Genomic DNA, 22304 nt, shown 5'->3' with positions numbered 1-22304 from the left:
ATAATTCACAAATATTCTTTGTCGAAAAAACAGAAGCTAAAATGAAGAATTAAATTAAAATGTATTTATTATTCTTTACAATGAAAAAAAATAAATTTACTTGAACATTGATTTAAATTTTCAGGAAAAAAGAGGAATGAATTTAAAAGGTATATGCGTTTAAAAATCCAAAAATCATTTTTAAGGTTGTATTTTTTCTCAAAAATTGTCTTTTTGAAAGTTATAAGAAGCAAAGTAAAAAAATAAATGAATTTATTTAAACAAGTGAAGACCAAGTCTTTAAAACATTTTATTGGATTTTCAAATTCTGTTTGAGTTTTGTCTCTCTTAGAATTTAAAATGTCGAGCAAAGCGAGACCAGCTTGCTAGTAAATAAATACAATTTTAAAAACAGAGGTGGTTCACTGGTAAGTGCTGCTATTTGAGCTATTTTTAGAACAGGCCAGCGGGCGACTCATCTGGTCCTCACGGGCGACCTGGTGCCCGCGGGCACCGTGTTGGTGACCTTTGGGTTAGAGTGTCCGCCCTGAGAACGATATGTTGTGAGTTCAAACCCCGGCCGAGTCATACCAAAGACTATAAAAATGGCAGCCATTATTTCCCTGCTTGGCACTCAGCTTCAAGGGTTGGAATTGGGGGTTAAATCACCAAAAATGATTCCCGGGCGCGGCCACCGCTGCTGCCCACTGCTCCCCTCACCTCCCAAGGGGTGAACAAGGGGATGTGTCAAATTCCGAGAACAAATTTCGCCACACCTAGTGTGTGTTTGACAATCATTGGTACTTTAACTTTACTTTAAGGTGTGATCCGTCATGTGGGAGACGCCTTGAAGGACCATTCCTCCAAGTCCCGGGGGAAGGTGTGTGCCATCGGCATCGCCCCGTGGGGGATCCTGGAGAACAAAGAGGACCTCATCGGGAAGGACGTAAGAACTCCTTAACCCGTGAAGCCTTCCACCGAGGACACGCCGATGATGTCTTCTCCTGCCCCCCCCCCCCCCCCCACCCACCCCACCCCCCCGCAGGTGACCAGACCCTATCAGACCATGGCCAACCCTCTGAGCAAGCTGGCCGTGCTCAACAACAGCCACTCACACTTCATCCTGACCGACAACGGCACGTGCGGCAAGTACGGCTCCGAGGTCAAACTGCGGCGCCTGTTGGAGAAGCACATCTCTCTGCAGAAGATCAACACCCGTAAGTGGATCCTAAAGCATCCTGGCATTCATTTCTTGGCGTTTTTGTTGTGGTTGGAGAGCTCCCTCTGTGACCTATGGGCTTCCCTTTGTCATCCTATGCCTGGAGCTCGGATAAGGCAGGGACAGCAAAGGGATGCTCAGCTGTCACCACAGACTTCACCCCCGTGTGTGACCTCACCTTCAGGTTCTCCCCCGGAGAAGACAGTTTCCAGGGGGGAGGGGAAACAAACAAACGGTGTTACTGAATGTGCTCCAGGTTTGGGCCAGGGCGTGCCGCTGGTGTGTCTGATCGTGGAAGGAGGCCCGAACGTTATCTCCATCGCCTTGGAGAGTCTGAGAGACGAGCCTCCCATTCCGGTGGTGGTGTGTGACGGCAGCGGGCGAGCCTCCGACATCATTTCCTTTGCACACAAGTTCTCAGAGGACGGAGGGTGAGACTTTGTATCTTTGTCATTTATTCTCAGGCATAGTATAATCTTGGGGTGTCAAACTCATTTTAGCTCAGGTGCCGCGTGTGTTATGTATGGACTGAGGGGAGGTGACGACAACAGACACCAGGAAACCGTATAGTTCTTAGACACTATATATCAGGGGTCATCAACGCGGGGTCCGCGGGCACCAGGTTGCCCATAAGGGCCAGATGAGTCGCCCGCTGGCCTGTTCTAAAAATAACTCAAATAGAAGCACTTACCAGTGAGCTGCCTCTATTTTTTTAATTTTATTTACTAGCAAGCTGGTTTCGCTTTGCTCTACATTTTTAATTCTAAGAGAGACAAAACTCAAATAGAATTTGAAAATCCAAGAAAATATTTTAAAGACTTGGTCTTCACTTGTTTAAATAAATTAATTTATTTTTTTACTCTGCTTCTTATAACTTTCAGAAAGACAATTTTAGAGAAAAAATACAACCTTAAAAATGATTTTAGGATTTTTAAACACATACTTTTTTACCTTTTAAATTCCTTCCTCTTTTTTCCTGACAATTTAAATCAATGTTTAAATTATTTTTTTTAATTGTAAAGAATAATAAATACATTTTAATTTAATTCTTCATTTGAGCTTCTGTTTTTTCGACGAAGAATATTTGTGAAATATTTCTTCAAACTTATTATGATTAAAATAAAAAAAAAATATTCTGGCAAATCTAGAAAATCTGTAGAATCAAATTTAAATCTTATTTCAAAGTCTTTTGAATTTCTTTTAAAATTTTTGTTCTGGAAAATCTAGAAGAAATAATGATTTTTCTTTGTTAGAAATATAGCTTGGTCCAATTTGTTATATATTCAAACAAAGTGCAGATTAGATTTTAACCTATTTAAAACATGTCATCAAAATTCTAAAATTAATCTTAATCATGAAAAATTACTAATGATGTTTCATAAATATTTTTTTTAATTTTTTCAAAAAGATTCGAATTAGCTAGTTTTTATCTTCTTTTTTTCGGTAGAATTTTGAATTTTGAAAAGCCGAAATTAAAGATAAACTATGTTTCAAAATTACATTTTAATTTTTTTTCGCGTTTTCTCCTCTTTTAAACCGTTCAATTAAGTGTTTTTTTCATCATTTATTCTCTACAAAAAACGGTAAAAAGGAAGAAAGGAAAAAAAATGCACGATGGAATGACAGACAGGTATACAATTTATTTAAGTGTGTATCAAACTGGTAGCCCTTTGCATTAATCAGTACCCAAGAATACCTCTTGGTTTCAAAAAGGTTGGTGACCCCTGCTATATATAATAAACAAACAATAATAATTAAACTTACCAAGGAAATGGAGCTTGACGAAATCCAAGCGTGTATATGGTGTAAGACTATGTTTGTAGATTAGCTGTTGAGTGTTACCGTAAATGTTGAACGAGAGCGAAGGAACACGGAAGTCCGTGGGGCTGGCAGATGATCCAAGGCGAGCGAGAGGCGTTGAGAAAATCGTGTCCAAGCGGAGGGTCGGGAATCCAAAAGGGCAGACCGAGAGGCAAGGGGAACAACAGGGGAACACGGGAAGCGCTGCGGGAAGACAACAGGAACATCAGACACGACTGAAACACGGAAGTCACAGGAGAAGAGCCAGTTCGGGGGATGGAAGCTTACAAAAAGTACAGAAGTCTATACTCCGGCACGGAATGGCAGGTTGTGCGGGCTTAAGAAGGCAGCTCATTCATCCCAGGCAGGCGCGCTGATTGCAGATCTCCTGCAGCCGTACGGAGGTGCGCCCCCAGCGGAGAGGGGACCCTTGTGGGCGTGGCCCGCGATGCTCTCACTAGAGCGCACAGATTTGTTTTCAAAACACTTACAAAAAAATGGGAAAACCCAATATGTGCGAGGAAAATTCCTAGCAAAACAGCAGCAGGTGGCTGTGGCCTGCGGGCCTGTTCTACTAGTAGCCAAATATCAACCCGGGGGCCATAGATCGTTCATTCGCAGGCTGGTTCTGGCCCGCGGCCCTTGACTTTGACACCCCTGATCAATGGTACATTTTTAAATTTACCATTAATAAAGGTAATTTTTAAATGATCTCTCTCGCGTATATAAATCAATCATTTATAAATACACATCAGTAGGCTAAATGGACCTCTTCAACATAATGGTGACGTCACGCGCACATCGTCTGCTACTTCCGGGACAGGCAAGGCTTTTTTATTAGCGAGGAAAAGTTGCGAACTTTATCGTGGATGTTCTCTACTAAATTCTTTCTGCAAAAATATCGCAAAATGATCAAGTATGACACATAGAATGGACCTGCTATCCCCGTTTAAATAAGAAAATCTCATTTCAGTAGGCCTTTAGAAATACAATAGGGTCCTCTGTCCCAAAGGGACATTCGATCCCTAATTACATTTAAAGCAGTGTGGGTGGCACTGGGAGCAGGTTGGTAAATTGTCTTGCCCAAGGACACAATGGCAGTGACTAGGATGACTGAAGCGGGGATCGAACCTGCAACCCTCAAGTTGCTGGCACGGCCACTCTACCAATCGACCCTTTCGGTCTGCAACATTTTCAATTTGTGACTGTACAACTGTCTGTTTATTTTTTTGACCAGGACCGAGGAAATAAACTCAACCAAAACCCCTTCTCCATCATTCCAGGCTGGTCAGTGACGACGTGCGAGACCAACTCCTGGTGACCATCCAGAAGACCTTCAACTACAGCAAAAGCCAGTCGCAGCAAATCCTGCTCATGGTGATGGAGTGCATGAAGAAGAGGGAGCTGGTGAGTAAGGGAACCAAACAGAAATCAATAAAAGTCAGAAACCCAAACATTCCCGTCTCCATCTCTCATTCATCCGCTCATTCCAATTAACATATTGATAATCCCAACCGGCTGCCTGCCTGCCATTGCTCCTCCTCCTCCTGGTGTGGAATGTGGAATAATCCACAGTGGGAGTGTGTAAGCACAAGGTTGGCTAAGAGATGGTGCTTTAATTCTCCTAAGTGTCCACTTCAAGCACTTGTCCACCACCAAATAAAAACCATGTGATGAGTTTAATCTGCACACTTTTCACATCGGAGTCGGAAAGACACTATTTAGCGCTCTCATCCAGTCACAGATGGAAGATCCATCTTCATAATCCCTCCAACCAAGTTTCCTCTCAGCCCGGAGTGCTATCATATCGCATCCTCTGACCTTCATGTATCACACCGCCTAATGCCCTCACACACTGCTCCCCCACCCCTCATAAATCACTTTTTTTCCCTACTATAAGTACTTTGAACTGGCCTGACCCTCAGGTGAATCACTGTCTAGTCACACAACCTAAGATCTTCATCCTAAAGCAGGGCTGTCCAAAACGCGGCCCGCAGCTAATTGTCCAAATTGCGGCCTGCCACACATTCTGCAAAAATTGCTAAATTGATAGTATTGCAAAAATTCAAAAAAACATGTAAAAAACGTGGAATGAGGTGAAATCTAATGAGAAAAAGTGGCAATGTTGACACAAAGCTGCCATGCAGGCAGTTTTTTTTCCCTTTTGTCTTTATTTTCTTTTTTTTTCCAGTGCTCGAAAAAAAAAAGGACCAAAAAATCTGTTATAATGAATTATTACTTAAAAATTATCACTTTAAAATGTTTTATGTGGAAAAAATATTGCATATGTTGTGGGGTTGCCGTATAAAAACAAAGTTTTGACAAAAGAGCATAAAACAAACAAAATAATAGTTCAAACTTAAAATCGACAAATATATCGGAAGTTGATCTTGAGATTTAAGTGTTAAAATAAAAAAAACAACTAATAAAATGAAATAAAAATGCATCACTTTATGAGTGGGGAACCTTCCGGATCTCAAATATATTCAGTAGGATTTTATTTAACTTTTCACTGTGATTACTCAAAAATGTTAAATAATTTAAATCAATGGTGTCCTGCATTATTGATCTTTGAGGGATTTAATTGCTTAATAAAGGAACTCTCCTGAAAGAATCAATAAAGTACTATCTATCCATCTAAATACTGCATATTTCAGTTTTACTATAAAAAACAAAGTTGTCTTTGACAGAAAAGGCATAAAACCTTATTTTTTTTACTTTATATCAACCTCAAGTTGATATAGAGATTTACTGTAAGCATTAAATTAAAAAAATAATAATAATTTGACTTATTTTTAACATTTTAGTGACTGAGACCCTCTATACTCCCCAGGAGCCCTAAGGATTAAAAAAAAAAATCCATATATTTTGTTATGGTTTGAAAATGAAAAATATCAAAGTGGCCCAACATGCTTACATTTTTCCATGTGCGGCCCTCTGTGGAAAAAGTTTGGACACCCCTGTCCTAAATTCAATCCCTAGTGAGCAGCTGGCAAATAAAAAAAACACTTTCAGATGATGATGCAACGTCCGTTGTTGTCAAGCTGACATGACTAATTGATAAATTAGCAATGTGATTGATTCTTTACACTCATTTCATTTGGCGAATGGCCCCAGCATTTTCCATGAGAATTGACTGCAGTGGATTGGTGAGAAGACTATAGAAAGAAGAATTGGAATAATGTCCCACTGGACTTGGTTAAAGTAGACCGGAGTCTTCCACAGTCTAATTAACTCATTTGGAGCTCATTGTGTAAGATGGAGGCAATCTTCAGCTCAGTGAGGAATTATCTATATGGACATCATTTTATCAGTAGACACTGTATGGGCCAGTAACAAAGGATATCATATATATATATATATATATATATATATATATATATATATATATATATATATATATATATATATATATATATATATATATATATATATATATATATATATATATATATATATATATATATATATATATATATATATATATGTGTGTATATGTATATGTATATGTGTGTGTGTGTCTGTATACATAATATATGTGTGTGTATGTATGTATGTGTATATATATATACATACATACACATATATATACATATATGTATACACACACATATATATGTATACACACATGTGTGTATATATATATATATATATATATATATATATATATATATATATATATAGCTGCTACCTTACCGTGGTAGAGGAGTTTGCGTGTCCCAATGATCCTAGGAGCTATGTTGTCTGGGGACTTTCATGCCCCCTGGTAGGGTCTCCCAAGACAAACAGGTCCTAGGTGAGTGATCAGACAAAGAGCAGCTCAAAGACTTCTATGGAATTACAACAAAATGAACCCAGATTTCCCTCGCCCGGACGTGAGTCACCGGGGCCCCGCTCTGGAGCCAGGCCCGGAGTTGGGGCACGATGGCGAGCGCCTGGTGGTCGGGCCTGTCCCCATGGGGCCCAGCAGGGCACACCCCGAAGAGGCAACGTGGGTCATCCCTCCAATGGGCTCACCACTCATAGGAGGGGCCATAGAGGTCGGGTGCATTGTGAGCTGGGCGGCAGCCGAAGGCAGGGCACTTGGCGGTCCGATCCTCGGCTACAGAAGCTAGCTCTTGGGACGTGGAACGTCACCTCACTGGGGGAGAAGGAGCCTGAGCTAGTGCGCGAGGTAGAGAAGTTCCGGCTGGATATAGTCGGACTCACCTCGACGCACAGCAAGGGCTCTGGAACCAGTTCTCTCGAGAGGGACTGGACCCTCTTCCACTCTGGCGTTGCCGGCAGTGAGAGGCGACGGGCTGGGGTGGCAATTCTGGTTGACCCCCCGGCTCAAAGCCTGCACGTTTGAGTTCAACCCAGTGGACGAGAGGGTAGCTTCCCTTCGCCTTCGGGTGGGGCGACGGGTCCTGACTGTTGTTTGTGCTTACGCACCAAACAGCAGTTCAGAATACCCACCCTTTTTGGGTACACTCGAGGGAGTACTGGAAAGTGCTCCTCCGGGTGATTCCCTTGTCCTACTGGGAGACTTCAACGCTCATGTTGGCAACGACAGTGAAACCTGGAGAGGCGTGATTGGGAAGAATGGTCGCCCGGATCTAAACCCGAGTGGTGTTTTGTTATTGGACTTTTGTGCTCGTCACGGATTGTCCATAACAAACACCATGTTTAAACATAAGGGTGTCCATATGTGCACTTGGCACCAGGACACCCTAGGCCGCAGTTCCATGATCGACTTTGTAGTTGTGTCATCGGATTTGCGGCCTTATGTTTTGGACACTCGGGTGAAGAAAGGGGCGGAGCTTTCTACCGATCACCACCTGGTGGTGAGTTGGCTGCGATGGTGGGGGAGGATGCTGGACAGACCTGGCAGGCCCAAACGCATTGTGAGGTTCTGCTGGGAACGTCTGGCAGAGTCTCCTGTCAGAGAGAGTTTCAATTCACACCTCCGGGAGAACTTTGAACATGTCACGAGTGGACCATATTCCGAACCTCTATTGTCGAGGCGGCTGATTGGAGCTGTGGCCACAAGGTTGTTGGTGCCTGTCGTGGCGGTAATCCCAGAACCCGTTGGTGGACACCAGCAGTGAGGGATGCCGTCAAGCTGAAGAAGGAGTCCTATCGGGTTCTTTTGGCTCATAGGACTCCGGAGGCAGTGGACGGGTACGGACGGGCCAAGCGATGTGCAGCTTTAGCGGTCGCGGAGGCAAAAACTCGGACATGGGAAGAGTTCGGGGAAGCCATGGAAAACGACTTCCGGACGGCTTCGAAGCGATTCTGGACCACCATACGGCGCCTCAGGAAGGGGAAGCAGTGCACTATCAACACCGTGTATGGTGCGGATGGTGTTCTGCTGACTTCGACTGCGGATGTTGTGGATCGGTGGAGGGAATACTTCGAAGACCTCCTCAATCCCACCAACATGTCTTTCTTTGAGGAAGCGGTGCCTGGGGAATCTGTAGTGGACTCTCCTATTTCTGGGGCTGAGGTCGCTGAGGTAGTTAAAAAGCTCCTCGCCGGCAAGGCCCCGGGGGTGGATGAGATCCGCCCGGAGTTCCTTAAGGCTCTGGATGCTGTGGGGCTGTCTTGGTTGACAAGACTCTGCAGCATCGCGTGGACATCGGGGGCGGTACCTCTGGATTGGCAGACCGGGGTGGTGGTCCCTCTCTTTAAGAAGGGGGACCGGAGGGTGTGTTCCAACTATCGTGGGATCACACTCCTTAGCCTTCCCGGTAAGGTTTATTCAGGTGTACTGGAGAGGAGGCTTCGCCGGATAGTCGAACCTCGGATTCAGGAGGAACAGTGTGGTTTTCGTCCTGGTCGTGGAACTGTGGACCAGCTCTATACTCTCGGCAGGGTTCTTGAGGGTGCATGGGAGTTTGCCCAACCAGTCTACATGTGCTTTGTGGACTTGGAGAAGGCATTCGACCGTGTCCCTCGGGAAGTCCTGTGGGGAGTGCTCAGAGAGTATGGGGTATCGGACTGTCTTATTGTGGCGGTCCGTTCCCTGTACGATCAGTGCCAGAGCTTGGTTCGCATTGCCGGCAGTAAGTCGAACACGTTTCCAGTGAGGGTTGGACTCCGCCAAGGCTGTCCTTTGTCACCGATTCTGTTCATAACTTTTATGGACAGAATTTCTAGGCGCAGCCAAGGCGTTGAGGGGTTCCGGTTTGGTGGCCACGGGATTAGGTCTCTGCTTTTTGCAGATGATGTAGTCCTGATTGCTTCATCTGGCCGGGATCTTCAGCTCTCACTGGATCGGTTCGCAGCCGAGTGTGAAGCGACCGGGATGCGAATCAGCACCTCCAAGCCGAAATGAGTTTCCTCCGCCGGGTGGCAGGGCTCTCCCTTAGAGATAGGGTGAGAAGCTCTGCCATCCGGGAGGAGCTCAACGTAAAGCCGCTGCTCCTCCACATCGAGAGGAGCCAGATGAAGTGGTTCGGGCATCTGGTCAGGATGCCACCCGAACGCCTCCCTAGGGATGTGTTAAGGGCACCTCCAGCTGGTAGGAGGCCACGGGGAAGACCCAGGACACGTTGGGAAGACTATGTCTCCCGGCTGGCCTGGGAACGCCTCGGGATCCCCCGGGAAGAGCTAGACGAAGTGGCTGGAGATAGGGAAGTCTGGGCTTCCCTGCTTAGGCTGCTGCCCCCGCGACCCGACCTCGGATAAGCGAAAGATGATGGATGGATGGATGGATATATATATATATATATATATATATATATATATATAGTTATCACGTTGTGTAAATAGTAAATAAAAAGAGAATACAATGATTTGCAAATCCTTTTCAACTTATATTCATATTGTGATGGTGTGTGTATAACTATTTTTGACGAATGCTTCTGTTATAATGCTGATGTTAGCATGCTAACTTTTTTTTAAACTAATTTTGCAGGTGTACACCTCCGTCATAACACATGCTTACATGCTAATGTTAGGTTTTTTTGGCTAACATTAGCTCATATGGAATATGATGCCTGCAACGTGTTTCAAAAAAAATGGCACAAGTTTCATATAGCCCTAAATCACGAGTGTCTCAAAGGGCTGCACAAGCCGCATCGACATCCTCTGCTCAGATGTGAAGTGAAGTGAATTATATTTATATAGCGCTTTTCTCTAGTGACTCAAAGCGCTTTACATAGTGAAACCCAATATCTAAGTTACATTTAAACCAGTGTGGGTGGCACAGGGAGCACGTGGGTAGAGTGTCTTGCCCAAGGACACAACGGCAGTGACTAGGATGGCGGAAGCGGGAATCGAACCTGCAACCCTCAAGTTGCTGGCACGGCCACTCTACCAACCGAGCTATACCGCCCCAGATCCCATATCAGAGCAAGGAAACACTCAACCCAATGGGATACAATGAGAAGTGGCGAAATGCCCCAAAAAAATACTGATAAAGTTGAGGAATGCTCATCAAACACTTATTTGGAACATCACACAGGTGAACAGGCTAATTGGGAACAGGTGGGTGCCATGATTGGGTATAAAAACAGCTTCCCGAAAAATGCTCAGTCTTTCACAAGAAAGGATGGGGTGAGGTACACCCCTTTGTCCACAACTGCGTGGGCAAATAGTCAAACAGTTTAAGAACAACGTTTCTCAACCAGCTATTGCAAGGAATTTAGGGATTTCAACATCTACGCTCATATAGTCCATGAGGTGTGACAATAAGTTGGTATGATTCTGATGACTTGCATTGATTGGAATCAGACAGTAGTGATGATGATGTCCACATTTTCAAATGGAAAAGAAAAAAAAGTCCTCCTTTCTGTCTAATACCACATGAAAGTGGTTGCTTTTTGCCATCTTATTTGTCCAGCTTCCACACAACTTTTTATACACTTTACAATAAATACAAACCCCGTTTCCATATGAGTTGGGAAATTGTGTTAGATGTAAATATAAACAAAAATACAATGATTTGCAAATCCTTTTCAACCCATATTCAGTTGAATATGCTACAAAGACAACATATTTGATGTTCAAACTGATAAACATTTTTTTTGTGCAAATAATCATTAACTTTAGAATTTGATGCCAGCAACACGTGACAAAGAAGTTGGGAAAGGTGGCAATAAATACTGATTAGGTTGAGGAATGCTCATCAAACACTTATTTGGAACATCCCACAGGTGTGCAGGCTAATCGGGAACAGGTGGGTGCCATGATTGGGGATAAAAGCAGTTTCCGTGAAATGCTAAGTAATTCACAAACAAGGATGGGGCGAGGGTCACCACTTTGTCAGCAAATTGTCGAACAGTTTTAGAACAACATTTCTCAACGAGCTATTGCAAGGAATTTAGGGATTTTAACATCTACGGTCCGTAAAATCATCAAAAAATTCAGAGAATCTGGAGAAATCACTGCACGTAAGTGATGATTTTACGGACTTTTGATCCCTCAGGCGGTACTACATCAAAAACCGACATCAGTGTGTAAAGGATATCACCACTTGGGCTCAGGAACACTTCATAAAACCACTGTCAGTAACTACAGTTGGTCGCTACATCTGTAAGTGCAAGTTAAAACTCTACAATGCAAAGCCAAACCCATTTATCAACAATATCCTGAAACGCCGCCGGCTTGGCTGGGCCCGAGATCATCTAAGATGGACTGATGCAAAGTGGAAAAATGTTCTGTGGTCTGACGAGTCCACATTTCAAATAATTTTTGGAAACTGTGGACGAGGTGTCCTCCAGTACAAAGAGGAAAACAACCATCTGGATTGTTATAGGCGCAAAGTTCAAAAGCCAGCATCTGTGATGGTATGGGGGTGTATTAGTGCCCAAGGCATGGGTAACTTACACATCTGTGAAGGCACCATTAATGCTGAAAGGTACATACAGGTTTTGGAACAACATATGTTGTCATCCAAGCAACGTTATCATGGACGCTCCTGCCAAGCTACGTGTTATAACAGCGTGGCTTAGTAGTAAAAGAGTGCGGATATTTTCCTGGCCCGCCTGCAGTCCAGACCTGTCTCCCATAGAAAATGTGTGCCGCATTATGAAGCGTAAAATACGACAGCTCGCCCCATCTTTGTTTGTGAATTACTTAGCATTTCATGGAAGCTGCTTTTATACCCAATCATGGCACCCACCTGTTCCCAATTAGCCTGCACACCTGTGGGATGTTCCAAATAAGTGTTTGATGAGAATTTCTCAACTTTATCAGTATTTATTGCCACCTTTCCCAACTTCGTTGTCACATGTTGCTGGCATCAAATTCTAAAGTTAATGATTATTTGTTTATCAGTTTGAACATCAAATATGTTGTCTTTGTAGCATATTCAACTGAATATGGGTTGAAAAGGATTTGCAAATCATTGTATTCCGTTTATATTTACATCTAACACAATTTCCCAACTCATATGGAAACGGGGTTTGTACACACACACACACACACACATATATATATATATATATATATATATATATATATATATATATATATATATATCCATCCTACCATTTTCCACCGCTTGTCCCTTTTGTGGTCACGGGGGGTGCTGGAGTCTCTCTCAGTTGCATTCGGGCGGAAGGCGCCGTACACCCTAGACAAGTTGCCACATCATGTTTATTTTTGGTTTAAGCATTAGATACTGTGACGGACTCTTGCCGTCATGCGGATTCCCATGGCCATCAAGGAAGGACATTGCATGAGCAGGTCTGACTTGCTTTTTTTTTTTTCAATAAGCTTGTCTGCAGGTCTGGTCCCTTTTCAGCTCCTACTCCACTGCTCGCTCCTCGGTCGCTTTTCAGCCGCCCCCATCGTCGTCGTCGCCGTCTTGCTCGCCGTTGCTTCCGCTCTTCATTCACTGCTACCTGCTCTCCAACTCCTTCTGCCTTGTTCTGTCCTCCTTCTCCCCTTTTATACATCAGGAGGAGATATGTCAATCGTGGCCAGGTGCGCGATCCACACACCTTATCTCGCTTGCAGCATCACTCTGCCCCGCTGCTCCTTCGCCGGCTCCGGCTCTCCATAGATACCTTTTTTACCTTCACCCTGCCTCCTGCATACAGTGATCGCGACAAACTGTGTTCCCGACATCTACAGAGCAATTGGCAACCTCCTGCCACCTACTGATGTGCCGAGCTTTAGACAGTACAGACATTATTTGCGGATTATAATTACTGGTTTGCATAAAATATTTGTAAGTTATCTTAATTAGGTGAGATGACATAATCTCCCACGGCACACCAAACAATATCTCACGGTAAACCAGTGTGCCACGGCACAGTGGTTAAAAAACACTGGTTTAATGCCTCCAGTGGGGCATCACAACAAAACTAAGCATAATAATGTGTTCATTCCACGACTGTATATATCGGTATCGCTTGATATCGGAATGGGTTATTAAGAGTTGGACAATATCGGATATCGGCAAAAAAGCCATTATCGGACATATCTAGTAATTACTTTGCCTTTCCATTTCAATGACAAATACACAGATAAAAAAACAATCTGACAATGTTTGTTTCCTCCTCACAAATAGATCACCGTTTTTCGAATGGGCTCAGAAGGACAGCAGGATATCGAGATGGCCATTCTTACTGCCTTGCTCAAAGGTATGATCACCGGCACGATAGCAACCATTTTCCCCGTGCGAGGTCTGTTCCGGATGCTGCGCACTTACTTTATTCTTCTTTGTTTCCTCACGTCAGGCACCAACGCCTCAGCGGCCGACCAGCTCAGCTTGGCTCTGGCCTGGAACCGAGTGGACATCGCTCGAAATCACATCTTTGTCTACGGACATAATTTACCTGTGAGTTGATATTTGGCTTTAAAATGTGTGCCAATTCATCATTCCTTCAGTTACAATTATTCACTGCATCGTTATGATATCCTACGTATATACAGTACGAAGGGAATTCGTATGGCCCCATTCATCGCGGTTTGCCCGACACATGAAACGTGACAAATTGTGTGCAGGATCCACTTTAGACGGCAGTACAGCGTTGAATACCGTATTTCCTTGAATTTTCGCCGGGTATATAGTATGCGCCTGCCTAGAATTACTGCCGGGTCAAACTCATTTCGCAAAATATTATTTTTATTAGCGCATGTCTAGAATTTCCGCCAGGTCAAACTCGTCACGTCACGAGTGACACTTCACCTGTCATCATTTTCAAAATGGAGGAGGCTGATTTCAATCATTTGAAATCGCATAAAGGGAAGAAGATTAAAAGCTATTCAGTAGGATTTAAGGTCCAAGCTATTGAATATGCTAAAAAGAACAGTAAGCAGCTATGTTTTATTAATATACCGTAGCTGCGTGTGTCAAATATTCGTCGTTAAATGACTCCCTCCTCCTGGTGGTAGAGGGCGCTAGTGATCCTTCTTGCGACTACTCTGCTGCAGAAGAAGTGACAACAAGCAGCAAGAGTGAGCGGCCATCTTTTATTTTTTCCTCTCGCTTGCACTTTTAACATGGAGGATTACATATCTAAAATAAAACAGTTTTCTAAACTGGACTTTCAATCGAAGCAGGAGGTAATAAAGGAAGATCTCCATCGAGAAAGACTTTTAAACCCGAAGAAAGATAAAGAAGACTTCTATAAACAAGTTATCGATGCTTTTGATCAGAAGGAGCTGCGCATGGACTTCATTTATAAGTAAAGGTAAGACCATAATAACCGTTTTTTTTTATTATATATGCTTTTCATGATGGTATCCTTACATCACACTCAAATTTTTAAGCGCAGGCCTAAATTTTCCGCTTGCCTTTGGTAAGTGCCGGAGTGAGAAGAGGTTTTAAAATAATTAGCGCATGCTTACTTTTACCGCATTCCTTTGGTAAGCGCCGGAGTGAGAAGAGGTTTTAAATTAATTAGCGCCCCGGCGGCAATTCAAGGAGATACGGTAATTTAGAATATTAAAGACCTGCGAGGAATAATACATTCAAAAAAGTGAGCGATAAAGTGTGGTGTTTTAACAAAGACGGAATCTTGTGCTTCTAGCCCGCAGGCGCCATCACCCACACCACCAGCACCACGGTGGCCCACACCCAGGAGAAGCAGAAGAGTCCGGCGAGTGCCCCTCGGAACAAGAACCGAGCCAAGAAGGGGAAGGGCAAAGGGAAGGCCAAGCCTGAACCTCCCGAGGAAACCGATCCAAGGAAACTGGAGATGATTCGTTGGGTAAACAACAACAAAACAAAAAAATGGAGGATGGAAGAAATAAGAATTTTAGTTTCTGAGCGTGGTGATTCCAGGTCAACTCCCTGGAGCAAGGCATGATGGACGCTCTGGTGCTGGACAGAGTGGACTTTGTCAAGCTGCTCCTGGAGAACGGCGTCAATATTCACCACTTTCTCACCATTCCTCGACTGGAGGAGTTGTACAACACGGTAGGATCCGTAAATAGCATACTTTGCCAACCCACCCCATTGCAGACACACACAAGTGAATTCAACGCATATTTGGTCAACAGCCATACAGGTCACGCTGAGGGTCGCCGCATAAACAACTTTAACACTGTTACAAATATGTGCCACACTGTGAAGCCACACCAAACAAGAATGACCAACTCATTTTGGGAGAACATCCGCACCGTAACACAACATAAACACGACAGAAGAAATACCCGGAACCCCTTGCAGCACTAACTCTTCCGGGGCGCTACAATATACTATACCTGCCAACCTTGAGACCTCCGAATTCGGGACATGGGACGTGGATGGGGGGGGGGGCGTTCAGTTTAGGGGGGTCGGGGTTTGGTGTATATTGTAGTGTCCCGGAAGAGTTAGTGCTGCAAGGGGTTCTGGGTATTTGTTCTGTTGTGTTTATGTTGTGTTACGGTGCGGATGAATCCTTGCCAACCATCCCGATTTTTCCGGGAGACTCCTGAATATCAATGCCTGTCCTGAAAGTCTCCCAGGGCAACCATTCACCTGAATTTCTCCCAATTTCCACCCGGACAACAACATTGGGTGCGTGCCTTACAGGCATTGCCTTTAGCGTCCTCTACAACCTGTCGTCATGTCCGCTTTTCCTCCATACAAACAGCGTGCCGGCCCAGTCACATAATATATGCGGCTTATACACACACACACACACACACACACACACACACACACACACACACACACACACACACAAGTGAATGCAAGGCATACTTGGTCAACAGCCATACAGGTCACACTGAGGGTGGCCGTTTAAACAACTTTAACACTGTTACAAATATGTGCCACTCTGTGAACCCACACCAAACAAGTACGACAAAACACATTTCGGGAGACCATCCGCACCGTAACACAGCATAAACACGACAGAAGAAATACCCAGAATCCCTTGGAGCACTAAATCTTCCGGGACGCTACAATATACTATACTTGCCAACCTTGAGACCTCCGAATTCGGGAGATGGGACGTGGATTTGGGTTCAGTTTAGGGGGGCGGGGTTCAGGTGGGCCGTGTTGGGGTATCGGTGTTTGGTGTATATTGTAGTGTCCCGGAAGAGTTAGTGCTGCAAGGGGATTCTAAGTATTTGTTCTGTTGTGTTTATGTTGTGTTACAATGCGGATGCATCCTTGCCAACCATCCCGATTTTTCCGGGGACTCCTGAATTTCAGTGCCTGTCCCGAAAGTCTCCCGGGGCAACCATTCACCTGAATTTCTCCCAATTTCCACCCGGACAACAACATTGGGGGCGTGCCTTACAGGCACTGCCTTTAGTGTCCTCTACAACCTGTCATCATGTCCGCTTTTCCTCCATACAAACAGCGTGCCGGCCAAGTCACATAATATAAGCGGCTTATACACAAACACACAAGTGAATACAACGCATACTTGGTCAACAGCCATACAGGTCACACTGAGGGTGGCCGTATAAACAACTTTAACACTGTTACAAATATGCGCCACACTGTGAACCCACACCAAACAAGAACGACAAACACATTTCGGGAGAGCATCTGCACCGTAACACAACATAAACGCGACAGAACAAATACCCAGAAACCCTTGCAGCACTAACTCTTCCAGGACGCTGCTAAGGGGTTGGAATATGGGAGTTTGGCATACCTTATGGCATCCCTTTTTACCTTATCAGTATTAGAACAAATAGGCTGTATTCCTTTCTGGGCAGGGTGAGGGCTGTTTTCGTATTCAATACGTTGTCTCTTCCTGTTTGATTTTCGGACCACTTCTAGTTGCTGCTATTAACGAACTGTAGGACTGGTCTCCTAAAGCTTTAGTAAAACTTGATAATATTCCTATTCTGTCTCACTGCTCCTTCTTATTCTGCATATATGTCATCTGAAATCATTTAGGATTGACCAGTGACTAGTACTCCCTGAGAGGAAGACTGGTCAGACGCAACACTATTAAAGAGACCTGGCTAAGGTCTAACTTTTCTTCATCTCCCTTCTTTTTCCAGAAACTTGGCCCTGCTAACACTCTGCATGCTGTAGTCAGAGATGTCAAAAAGGTATGTTGTTGTCAAAAAGCTTATTTTCGATCCGTTCATTACTTTTTACCTTTTTTTTGTCAAACGTCAGGATTATTTTATTTAAGGATTTTTGATTATTTTCATTTTATAGGGGGTTAAGTTGTCAAATGTACCAAATTTTTCATCAAATTCCGCGATACTAATGAATCATATTCGGTTCTATACCGCCGCTAAAAAGTACAACGCTCCCCCCAGCAATGTCATGTCTTACAAGTACAAGAGCATGTTCGGCAGTGCAAAATCCCAGGGTACTTACAAGCAGACACAGTGTGTAGACAGAAAAGTGTGAACTGACTTATTTCGGCCTAAAAACTAGAGATAAAGGTGAAGTTATAACACTGAAACACCCTCAGGAAAAAGTGCAGTTACAATGCTTGCCAGACAGCTATTTACTTTATTTCATTTATATTTTTTGGATGTGGTCAAACCTATTTTTTTTCATAACTTTTTTTAAATTTGTTTTAAGATTATTTAGGTTAAATGTGTTTGTTTGCATCCATAAAAGAAGAAATAAGTCCTAGCAGGATTCTGTCCGAGTGGCTTTTGGTTTGTATACATTAATACTAATATTATCCTCCTATGTGTATATATATATATATATATATATATATATATATATATATATATATATATATATATATTATGTATATGTGTATATATATATATATATTATGTATATGTGTATATATATATATATTATGTATATGTGTATATATATGTATGTGTATATATATATACATATATATATTTATATATGTGTATATATATAAATGAATATATATATGAATATATATATGTGTATATATATGAATATATATATAATGCATGCATATATATGTGTATATATATACATATATGTATATATATATACATACATATATGTATGTATATATATATGTGTATATAATATATATATATGTATACACTGTATGTATATATATATATATATATATATACATACATATATGTATATATGTGTATTTATATATATACACATACATATATATATATACACGTACATATATGTATGTATATATATATATGTGTGTGTATATATATATATTTGTATATATATATATACATACACATATGTATGTATGTGTATATATATATATAAATATATATTTGTATATATATATATACATACACATATGTATGTATGTGTATATATATATGTACATATATATATATATATATATATTTATAATTGTAGTTTTTTTTTTTACTATTTTAAAGGAGGTTGGGTTTATTTCTACATATTTTTTAGTCATTTATTATACGTCAAAGAGTTAGAATGACTGAAAGTTTGTAGTTAATTTTTGTGTGTTTTTGTTCAAATATGAGTTTTTTCACAAAGCCTATTTTCCCAGGGCAACCTCCCCCCAGACTACCAGATCACCCTGATTGACATCGGCCTGGTGCTGGAGTACCTGATGGGCGGAGCTTACAGGAGCAATTACACCAGGAAGGCTTTCCGCAACCTCTACAACAACTTGTACGGACTTAAAAGGGTGCGTGATGAATTCAAACGTCATCTGGGGCTTTGACACTAATGGTTGTGTTTATTCCGAAGCCCAAAGCTCTGAAGCTGCTCGGCATGGAGGTGAGGCGACCTGGCGGCGAAACACTCCTCATGGAATCCAACTTTAAAAGTCAGTGAGAGTTTCATTGGTGTGTTGTCAGGACGACGAACCTCGGACCAAAGGCAAGAAGAAGGCCAAGAAGAAGAAGGAGGAAGAGGTGGAGATCGACGTGGACGACCCGGAGGTGTGTCGCTTCAAGTACCCCTTCCATGAGCTGATGCTGTGGGCCGTGCTGATGAAGCGCCAGAAGATGTCTCTCTTCCTCTGGCAGCGTGGCGAGGAGGCCATGGCCAAGGCCCTTGTGGCCTGCAAGTTGTTCAAAGCAATGGCCCACGAGTGCTCCGAGAGCGAGCTGGTGGACGACATCTCCCAAGACCTGGAGAACAACTCCAAGTTAGTACAAAACAAATGTAACCTTTTTTTATATACTTGCCTCTTTATGGTATTAAGTTCCTGTTATAAGCTGTTATAGAGTACATGCCTTCAGCTCTTATTTTGAAGGTGAGTATACTTTGTATATTTGGGGGACAGGTTAATACGTTTTTTGTTTTAAGTCCTGTGTTTTAACTCCGCCTATGTTGTGTTTGCACTTTATCCCGTTATTGTAATGAACCTAGGACCTGTCACAGTTAATTGTTGTTGACGAACCCCAAGATGCAGAGACAGAGGCAGGCATAGAATATGAAGGCATAGAATATGAAGACATTATTTCATATAAATAATAGGAAAAGAACAAACAAAAAGCACGCACGTGGGCGGAATAACAAACTAAGGGAGCTAGCAATGGAAGCTAGAAAAAAAAAAGAAATGGCTAACAAAAACAGCTTACCGCTACAGCGACCAGGCCAAAATGTAGCACGACAGGTAATAGCTTAAAAGAATCACAGATACGACAAGAGCAACTTATGGCAACGACAAGTTCGAATGACAATACAATGATCCAGCAACTGACACAAGACAAAGCAGGTACAAATAGGAGCGGGCTGATTGGCAACAGGTGTGGCCAGGTGCCCATCAGCCGCAGCTGAGGAGGAACACAGCACTCAGGGAACAAGAAAGGAAGCTGACAAAATAAGAGCACTAGACAGGAACTAAAGACAGGAGATACTAAACACAGAGGAAACAGACAAATGCAGAGGAAAAAACTAAAACATAGACAAACTGTTAGGGGAAAGCCTGACAGGACCTTCCTTTTTGTGGGAGGGGAGGTGCGTAACCTATTTCCAGTTATAAGATGTTATACAGCAGGGGTGTCCAAACTTTTTCCGCAGAGGGCCGCACACGGAAAAATTTAAGCATGCGGGGGCCATTTTGATATTTTTCATTTTCAAACCATGACAAAATATATGGATTTTTTTTTTTATCCTTAGAGCTCCTGGGGAGCATAGAGGGTCTCAGTCACTAAAATGTTCAAAATAAGTCAAGTTATTTTATTTTTTTTATTTAATGCTTACAGTAAATCTCTATATCAACTTGAGGTTGATATAAAGTAAAACAAATAAGTCTGTCAAAGACAACTTTGTTTTTTATAGTAAAACTGAAATATGCAGTATTTAGATAGATAGATAGTACTTTATTGATTCCTTCAGGAGAGTTCCTTTATTTAACAATTAAAGCCCTCAAAGATCAATAATGCAGGACACCATTGATTTGAATTATTTAACATTTTTTGAGTTATCACAGTGAAAAGTTAAATAAAATTCTACTAAATATATTTGAGATCCGAAAGGTTCCCCACTCATAAAGTGATGCATTTTTATTCATTTTTTTTTATTTTTTACTTTTAACACTTAAATTTCAAGATCAACTTCCAATATATCTGTCGATTTTAAGTTTGAACTATTATTTTGTTTGTTTTATGCTCTTTCGTCAAAATGTTGATGTTTTTGTATGGCAACCACACAACATATGCAATATTTTTTCCACATAAAACATTTTAAAGTGATCATTTTAGAGTAATAATTCATTATAACATAGATTTTTTTGTCCTTTTTTTTTGAGCAGTGGAAAAAATAAAATAAAGACAAAAGGAAAAAAAACTGCCTGCATGGCAGCTTTGTGTCAACATTGCCACTTTTTCTCTTTAGATTTCACCTCATTCCACTTTTTTTAAATGTTTTTATTTTTATTTTTGCAATACTATCAATTTTGCAATTTTTGCAGAATGTGTGGCTGGCCGGTAAACGATTAGCTGCGGCCCGCAAATGGCCCCCAGGCCGCACTTTGGACACCCCTGTTACAGTGTGTGTGCCTTGAGCTCTTATTTTGAAGGCGCTAAGAGCGGAAGTGGTGACACGTTGTGTGAATAGGCTCTGTATATTTAGGGGGACAGGTTAATGAGTTTTTTGTTTTAACTCCGCCTGTGTTGTTTTTGCACTTTATCCTGTTATTGTGTTAAAACTATGACGTTCCTTTTTGTAGGAGGGGAGGTATGTAACCTATTTTTAATGGACTTTCCTTTTTATGATGTTTAGTTACGGTTATAAACTGTAATACAGTATATGGCTTGAGCTCTTATTTTGAAGGCGCTAAGAGCGGAAGTGGTGACACGTTGTTGTGTGAGTAGGTTAATACGTTTTTTGTTTTAACTCCTGTGTTTTAACTTCGCCTGTGTTGTTTTTTTAGCTTTATCCCGTTATTGTGTTAAAACGAAGACGTTTCTTTTTGTAGGAAGGGAGGTATGTAACCTATTTTTATGGACTTGCCTGTTTGTAATGTTAAGTTCCTATTATAGGCTGTTATGCAGTATATGCATTGAGCTCTTATTTTGAAGGCGCTAAGAGCGGAAGTGGTGACACGTTGTAGTGACGCGGACTTTGAAAAGAAAGGAAATAAAGTGGTCCTCGTGTAAAACTGGAGCCACCGTGTTTGTTATTTTGTAGTTTTATACGGTATAGGCGACATATATAAACCCTCGGTTACACAAACAATTCCACTTCAGTTTAAAGACAGATTAAGTCCATTCCAGACCGTCAATAATGGATACGTTAGCATGTTAGCGTTAGCATGCTAACTTTTTTTTGGCTAAGTATACATTTCTGTCATATTTATATTTTGGTACTTGACGCATGCTTACATGCTAAAAGCCTACTGAAACCCACTACTACCGACCACGCAGTCTGATAGTTTGTATATCAATGTTGAAATATTAACATTGCAACACATGCCAATACGGCCTTTTTAGATTACTAAATTGCGATTTTAAATTTCCCGCGAAGTTTGTAGTTGAAAACGTCGCGGGATGACGATGCGTATGATGACGC

General features: G+C 42.1%; 1 protein-coding gene across 3 annotated transcripts in view; it reads left to right on the top strand.

Moving 5' to 3' along the window:
• LOC133563022 (transient receptor potential cation channel subfamily M member 1-like) overlaps window positions 1-22304 on the top strand; it is a 164009-nt gene that overhangs the window by 96106 nt on the left and 45599 nt on the right. For all 3 annotated transcript variants that reach the window (XM_061916931.1, XM_061916929.1, XM_061916930.1), the window contains exons 7-18: window positions 801-925; window positions 1025-1196; window positions 1455-1629; window positions 4282-4405; window positions 13503-13575; window positions 13672-13772; window positions 14968-15147; window positions 15222-15356; window positions 17387-17437; window positions 18829-18969; window positions 19032-19061; window positions 19142-19434. In XM_061916931.1, coding sequence (XP_061772915.1) covers window positions 801-925; window positions 1025-1196; window positions 1455-1629; window positions 4282-4405; window positions 13503-13575; window positions 13672-13772; window positions 14968-15147; window positions 15222-15356; window positions 17387-17437; window positions 18829-18969; window positions 19032-19061; window positions 19142-19434 — 1600 coding nt within the window. The remainder of the gene's footprint in view (window positions 1-800; window positions 926-1024; window positions 1197-1454; window positions 1630-4281; window positions 4406-13502; window positions 13576-13671; window positions 13773-14967; window positions 15148-15221; window positions 15357-17386; window positions 17438-18828; window positions 18970-19031; window positions 19062-19141; window positions 19435-22304) is intronic.

This window comes from Nerophis ophidion, linkage group LG12 (assembly GCF_033978795.1).
Source record: "Nerophis ophidion isolate RoL-2023_Sa linkage group LG12, RoL_Noph_v1.0, whole genome shotgun sequence".
Taxonomy (NCBI): Eukaryota; Metazoa; Chordata; class Actinopteri; order Syngnathiformes; family Syngnathidae; genus Nerophis; species Nerophis ophidion.
The sequence above is the reverse complement of the archived record's forward strand: the minus strand, read 5'-3'. Positions and strand labels throughout refer to the sequence as shown.